This window comes from Cylas formicarius, unplaced genomic scaffold (assembly GCF_029955315.1).
Source record: "Cylas formicarius isolate icCylForm1 unplaced genomic scaffold, icCylForm1.1 PGA_scaffold_4__25_contigs__length_36172078, whole genome shotgun sequence".
Classification (NCBI taxonomy): domain Eukaryota; kingdom Metazoa; phylum Arthropoda; class Insecta; order Coleoptera; family Brentidae; genus Cylas; species Cylas formicarius.
In genome coordinates, this window is record NW_026844334.1 from 30,710,497 (window position 1) to 30,716,621 (window position 6,125).

Below are 6,125 nucleotides of genomic sequence, written 5' to 3' on the forward strand. Positions count from 1 at the left end.
CATGGCAATGGTCTCCGGTTATTGCCAAGCCAGAGAACATATCTGCCTAAGGGATAAATTACATAGTGAATTATTTTTTAACCATGGTTTTAAGAAAGTAGCATGGATTGGAAATTATTAGAAAAAGTAGTGGGGAAGTGAAAATCGTTGGAGACTTATTTTTTATAAAATTATTACAAATCATATTAGAATGGACAAGAAAAAGTTTGAACAAATCCCCGGCACCGTACCAAGTACACAAAATGGACATCTGCTTATTTCCTCTGGAATAAGTTCGTTGGATTCTCTTTTAGGTAGGTTTATAGGTTAAGAGATTTTTCTTTGTTCCGGAGATTTCATCATATAATATTTTTGTAGGAGGAGGTTTGCCGGTTGGAACCGTTGCTCTAATAGGTAAGACATGTACGATTTCTGTTATTATTTAATTATGATTTATAATACGATTTCTAGAAAATTCGCCTGTATCGTTCAATTGTTTTCTTGTTTTGTAAACTGCTACCTTTTTGTTTAGTGAATCAGTTACTAAAGCACTGATATATTTCTGTTTTAGAAGAGGATTTTCACGGGTTGTATTCAAAAGTGATATTAAAGTATTTTCTAGTAGAAGGGATAACATCAATTCATTCCGTCTTTGTAGCTAGTCAAGATGTAAATCCTGCGAATATAGTAAGCATTATTATTGATATAGTTTTATACAGTAAAAGTAAAAACTTCAGGTCAAGTTAAAGAGGCTCTTTTATGTGTGTTTTGCCTTAGAACCTTTACTATGTTGGGATCCAAAAGAAAAACTTTATTATTGGTTAGGTTTCGCCTTTTCTAATTTGATTAGAACTTTGACAAGAAATAAATTATTTTCTGCAAATGCCGCTAGGTTGGAATCTGTTGTCAGTTTACTTTCAGTAATTTCGTCTTACAAATAACATATAACATATAAAAGATAAAAATTTGTTCATAGCTAAACAGGGAGATTAGTCAAATATGTTTAAAATTCAAAACTAGATAATATTTGGATTTCTCATGTTAAAAATACTCGCAATTTTGTCAAGAAATAATGTCATGTTTTCAAAAATTATTTACAAAAGCAAAAATAAATTCTTAATAATCTGTATCTTAAAAAGGAAACTGTTTTTTTTTTATTTCTTTTAAATTGGGTATCTAATATAGTTATAGAATTTTGTAAATTGATAAATTTAAATATTGAATTTCATTGATAATTATTAGCAACCCACTAATGTTTGGTAGAAAGTTTAGTCCAGTGATTTGTAAATAATGTATCTTAAAAATCGAGTGTGGTTTAATATTTAAACATTTTCTCTTAAGATCAGAGAGTTACCTGCTGTGATTGATAGTGATCCAGAATCGGAGAATCCTAAACATGGGTCCGATGCAAATGATAAAATGAAAATAGCATTCAGATATCAAAATTTGTCATCACTTACTTATGAATCGAATACTAAACATATCTGTCACCATTATGACTTATCAAAATACATGTCATTTAGTGATATTGAAAATTGTGATGTGTATTATTGGTCTGGCCAAAGAATTAAAAATGGTAAGTTGGCACCAGCCACCAACCCTTTAGTCCTACATAAATTTTATTTCAGGTACAAACAATTTTTCAAATCCGGCTTACAATGACCTGCTCAAATCTATAAAGGATAAAATCAAAGAGGGCAAGTTCTTCTTAAAGGACAATCCTGAGAAAAGGACAATATTACGCATAGGAATACATTCCTTAGGATCTCCGATGTGGCTACCACACCGGAAAACAATTCATTCAATGGACAGTAGTCGAGACTTAGACATGTTTATATTTTGTTTAAGGGCTCTCGTTAGGTCCGCATATGCTGTTGCTTTAGTTACCATTCCCTCTTATTTATATCATGAAGTAAGAGATTTCATTTTCTCTGAAGATTTAAGTGATAACTTGGGATATTGTAGATGTCGTTGGAGAGGTGTATCCATTCAAGTGATATTGCGATGGAGCTTCAGTCATTCAGTGGAACTTATTTGGAGAACAATCAAAGTCTCTCGAATTATCATGGTTTTTTTAAGTTAAACAAGTTAGCTCCAATTAATTCTCTGGCGTCAAGACATCCAGGGGCCGCAGAATATGTATTCAAACTGAGGCGGAAGAAATTTAGCATCGAGTTGTTGCACTTACCTCCTGGTGAGTTCATGTCTACATCATTTCCCTTGTAATCAATATTATTAAATAATTGGAGGCATAGAATTTGGAAAAAAATTGTGGGTAAAGTGTCCGAAGGTATTTTGAAAGTTGTAAACTCACCGCTAGGCTTAACTGCTAGGTCACAAAGTTGTGCCACATAGATTTTGTTTCAAGTTTTTTTTGCTTGCGTTAGTAGGGCCGAGGAAGCTAGTTGAAAAATTACTTGTGAATGGGAGTTTTTCATATTTATCCCTTATTTCTTTTAAACTGTTTTATGCTCCTATTCTTGTTTTAGATTATAGAGGCAGTTTTCTAGAATTTTCCAGTTTTCTTATATTCGGATTGGAGTATGAGTTATTTCAAAAAATATATGTATATTAATTTTTGAAATAGCTAGAGTGTATACATTAATGAATTTTTTATATTTTACTATTTTAACAAAGTGCAGCAATGTTTAATTTTGAATTTATATTTTTTAGACATTCAGGATGGTCACGATAATAAGAGGGCTCTTTCTGATTTCGGATGTGGACCTACTGGCAAAAACTCATTGGACTTTTAGTGATATTAGTTAATTATTTCGAATTATTTATTGAAAAAAGATAATTATATTATTTCAAACACAATATGACAAATAAATTCTTTTATCGATGTGATTAGTCAGTGTCTGTTGTTCTTTTTATATGTAGTGAACACTGAAATATTTAATTAAATTTTTGTTTTACAAATTTGGTAGTTTTGACTCTTGTAACATAGGTGTTAGCTGCGTATAATTTTTGAATGAAACTAGAACATTACACAAATAAATTAGAACAACAAATGTCCATATTTTCACAGTATTTAATGATTTATGATAGGTGTGTCGGCAACACACAACACAAACTGAATTTTCTTGTATATTGTTAATTCAACTGTATTTCCGGTAGAGGCGCGAGACCCAGCCTCTGTATATTGCTACGTGGCAACACTGTCACTGTTAACTTTTCCAGACTGGCGCGAAATTGTGGGGTAAAATTGAATGAAATCGATTGGCGTTCCATAGTGCATGTACTGACGATGGAAATAGAGAATTTTATTTCTTTTACCACAAATTAAGAAGTAGGCTAAGTTGGAATTAACGTAAACGTAACACAAATATACAAGACTTTTTCTATTAAAAAATTAAATAATTTAAAAAGTTTTTTTTCGAAATGTGTGGTAAGGACTTCAAAATCTACAAAAATCATATTTACATCCTGATGCTCATGCCGTACTCTTTATATGATGTTTGATGTTAATGATATTAGAATTTAAAACAATATTGCGTGAGACACGTCGGGAAACTCTTGGTTTTCGCTTGCTCTCTTCGTTCTGAGAAAATCCGCTCATTACATGAAGTTATTCTTTTTTCAACTAGTTGTCCGCTTGTTGCATCTTTTTTTTCCTTTATTCAATGTACTCAATCAATTACTCATTCAATGTACTCTTTACTTAGACGGCGGACAAGATTTAAGTCCGTTGTTAAAGTCGGACAACCTGCTGCAAGTCGAGTTGGTAGGTCCAACGACTTACCAATCGAACCATCCTCGATCAAAAATTATTCTTTTTCATTTAGTTGCACGAACTGCTATTTTTCGATTATTTAATTATTATTGCATTATACAAATCTTCAGATCCATTAAACAATATTATTAAAATAATGATTTGATTAAACAAAGTAGCACCAACAAGTTTTGGTTTTTTATGTGCGAATATTATACAATATTAAATTATATGTTTACTATAAAAAGTACCAAAATTTTAAACGCGAATGTTATTTATAATTATTGCAGTTACCAGGAATCTCTTATATATATAAAATCTCTTACTTCGTTTTGCTGTTGTGTATTTATAGCTTTGCAATAACTTCTGATTCTTTTTTAATGTTTGGGTACATTTTTAGATTTATTACTTTCTTCCGATCATTTCTGCTAAATACTATCTAACAAATTCCTGCTCCAAAATACCAATTATACAGTGTCAGTAGGGCTGCGAGCCACTTCGGATATTTCCGGTATAGCACTCACGGGATTGAGAGTTATCGGATATTTCCAGATATATTAGCCAGGGCTTTGGTTTGTCAATTCTGATGGACAAGATATGTATATAGCATGCAACACTTTGTAAACTTCTTCAGTCACTCATTTATTAAGCACTCACTCCATTCGTACCAAATAAACTAATATGGCGTTTATCAAGGTTGTTGAGTAATATACATTTAAAGTTTCCCTAAGAATTTTTTTTAGGGAAACTTTTACGAACTAATGTAAGACTATTTACAAATATTCGGCATTCTACCTGCGTCCGTAGTTAATAAATCTAACTTACTGACGTTTCGCCAACCATCCTGTTCATAGACTTGACCGTTACAAGAAAAATATATTCCAGACAAACATTTTTTAATTCGGTTGAAAAGGTTTGATTCCAGATTCCCCAATTGCAATATATCTGAAAGAGCTTTGTGAAAACTAACAGAGACAGAACAAAAAATATACGACTATTACAAATAAACTCATAAGCAGTTTCCGAAAACAATAATGAAACCAGACGTTAAATCTAATTGGATCAAATTAAAAATTAATCAATGTTATGTACCAGGGAAATATCTGAGAATCCATAGAAATCTCTAAACAACCAAACAATCTTAACCGCGACTCTGTCTTTCACCGATATGGAAATCCGAGACAATGTTCATGTCCCTCTTTTAGCTCCGCCTCTCTCAAACAGTATATAAGTGGGTTCAGAATAAAATGTGAACCAGGTTCACCTAAGCTCTGAAGAAGCCATCAGGATGATTGGCGAAATGTCAGCAAGCTTTATTTATAAATAACCGATGTAGAAGGGATCTAGAAGATTTTTAGATGGCCTTCTGAAGAAAATGTAAATTTTGATAAGTAACGAATGCCGCTCTCATCGCAGTTGTCTGTGTTTTTAATAATTTTATAAAAATTTAAAAAATCCTTATTTTTATTAAAACTAAAATAGTTTATTATTATTATTACTGGTAAATATTCCAAATAACTAACATTGACCCATTTTGGACTAACACTAAACACACACAACACAGTAATATAATACCTCAGTTGGCCTCGTAATTTGGTACAATAATTTATTGATTTGCAAATAAGGCAACTGTTAAGAAAACAATTTTAAAAAATAATATTTAAATATTAGTTTTTATTTTCAATTATTAAATTAAAATTAAAAGCGGTTTAAATTGTCATTTAAAAAATATTGGTTATTCGGGCACCGCTGAAATTAACACTTTTTTATGCAGGTTTAGGTCCAACCAGCGCCTGACTGACTTAGGTCGAAATGTAATATTTTTGGCAAGCATATTGCCTTAAAATCAATCAAAGAATTACTTTCCGAAATCAGGCTACGTACTAAAGAAAACATCTACACAAAGAAGTTAAGATGAGCAAGGAGCTTTAAAAACTAACAAATCTAAAAAAATGTACATACAATAAAATAAAACAGTTCGCAAAAAAGTATTGTCCAAGATATAGCAAAAATATGAATCGGCTTATACCCGCACGACTGTGCCCCGTCATGTAAAAAAGGTGAAGCGTGTTCTGAAGACTTTATATACTTTAATACACAATCAGGTAACTGCTCGGACGCTCAGAAATCTGCGCAATAAATGAAAAATATACATAAGGACTCTAGGATCCTGGAATGGAAAAGTTTTCCCGTGTATATTGGACGCTAGCAAGTCACCTCTATGAAAGGACGCCGACATATCAGTATTATAAAACTTAACCCAACGCCATCTCGTTTACAAAACTTAAAAATATTCACTTGTTAAACTCAGAGACGGGTCCATGAAAGGACGCTCAGAAGAGAGCGAGATCTAATTTAGAAGCACTTCCTCTACTCTTGTTGTTTGTTTGTTTACTGTTTTTGCTCCCAGATCTTTCTTAAAACCATATTG

The 6,125-nt window shown here is 31.9% G+C and overlaps 1 protein-coding gene across 1 annotated transcript; it reads left to right on the forward strand.

Moving 5' to 3' along the window:
* Positions 1 to 98: 98 nt before the first annotated feature.
* Positions 99 to 2,861, forward strand: LOC132700825 (elongator complex protein 4). Its single transcript, XM_060668392.1, has 7 exons — positions 99 to 293; positions 358 to 393; positions 551 to 666; positions 1,321 to 1,555; positions 1,608 to 1,891; positions 1,945 to 2,173; positions 2,653 to 2,861. The coding sequence occupies exons 1-7, from the start codon at positions 191 to 193 to the stop codon at positions 2,733 to 2,735; spliced, it is 1,086 nt and encodes a 361-aa protein (XP_060524375.1). The 5' UTR covers positions 99 to 190; the 3' UTR covers positions 2,736 to 2,861.
* Positions 2,862 to 6,125: the final 3,264 nt, after the last annotated feature.

What these genes read in the sequence shown, in the direction of transcription:
- LOC132700825 (XM_060668392.1), top strand. Translation starts at nt 191, where the DNA reads ATGGACAAGAAAAAGTTTGAACAAATCCCCGGCACCGTACCAAGTACA. An exon ending in TGGAACCGTTGCTCTAATAG is followed by an intron (nt 394 to 550) that starts GTAAGACATGTA and finishes TTTCTGTTTTAG; the next exon opens with AAGAGGATTTTCACGGGTTG. An exon ending in GTTGTTGCACTTACCTCCTG is followed by an intron (nt 2,174 to 2,652) that starts GTGAGTTCATGT and finishes TATATTTTTTAG; the next exon opens with ACATTCAGGATGGTCACGAT.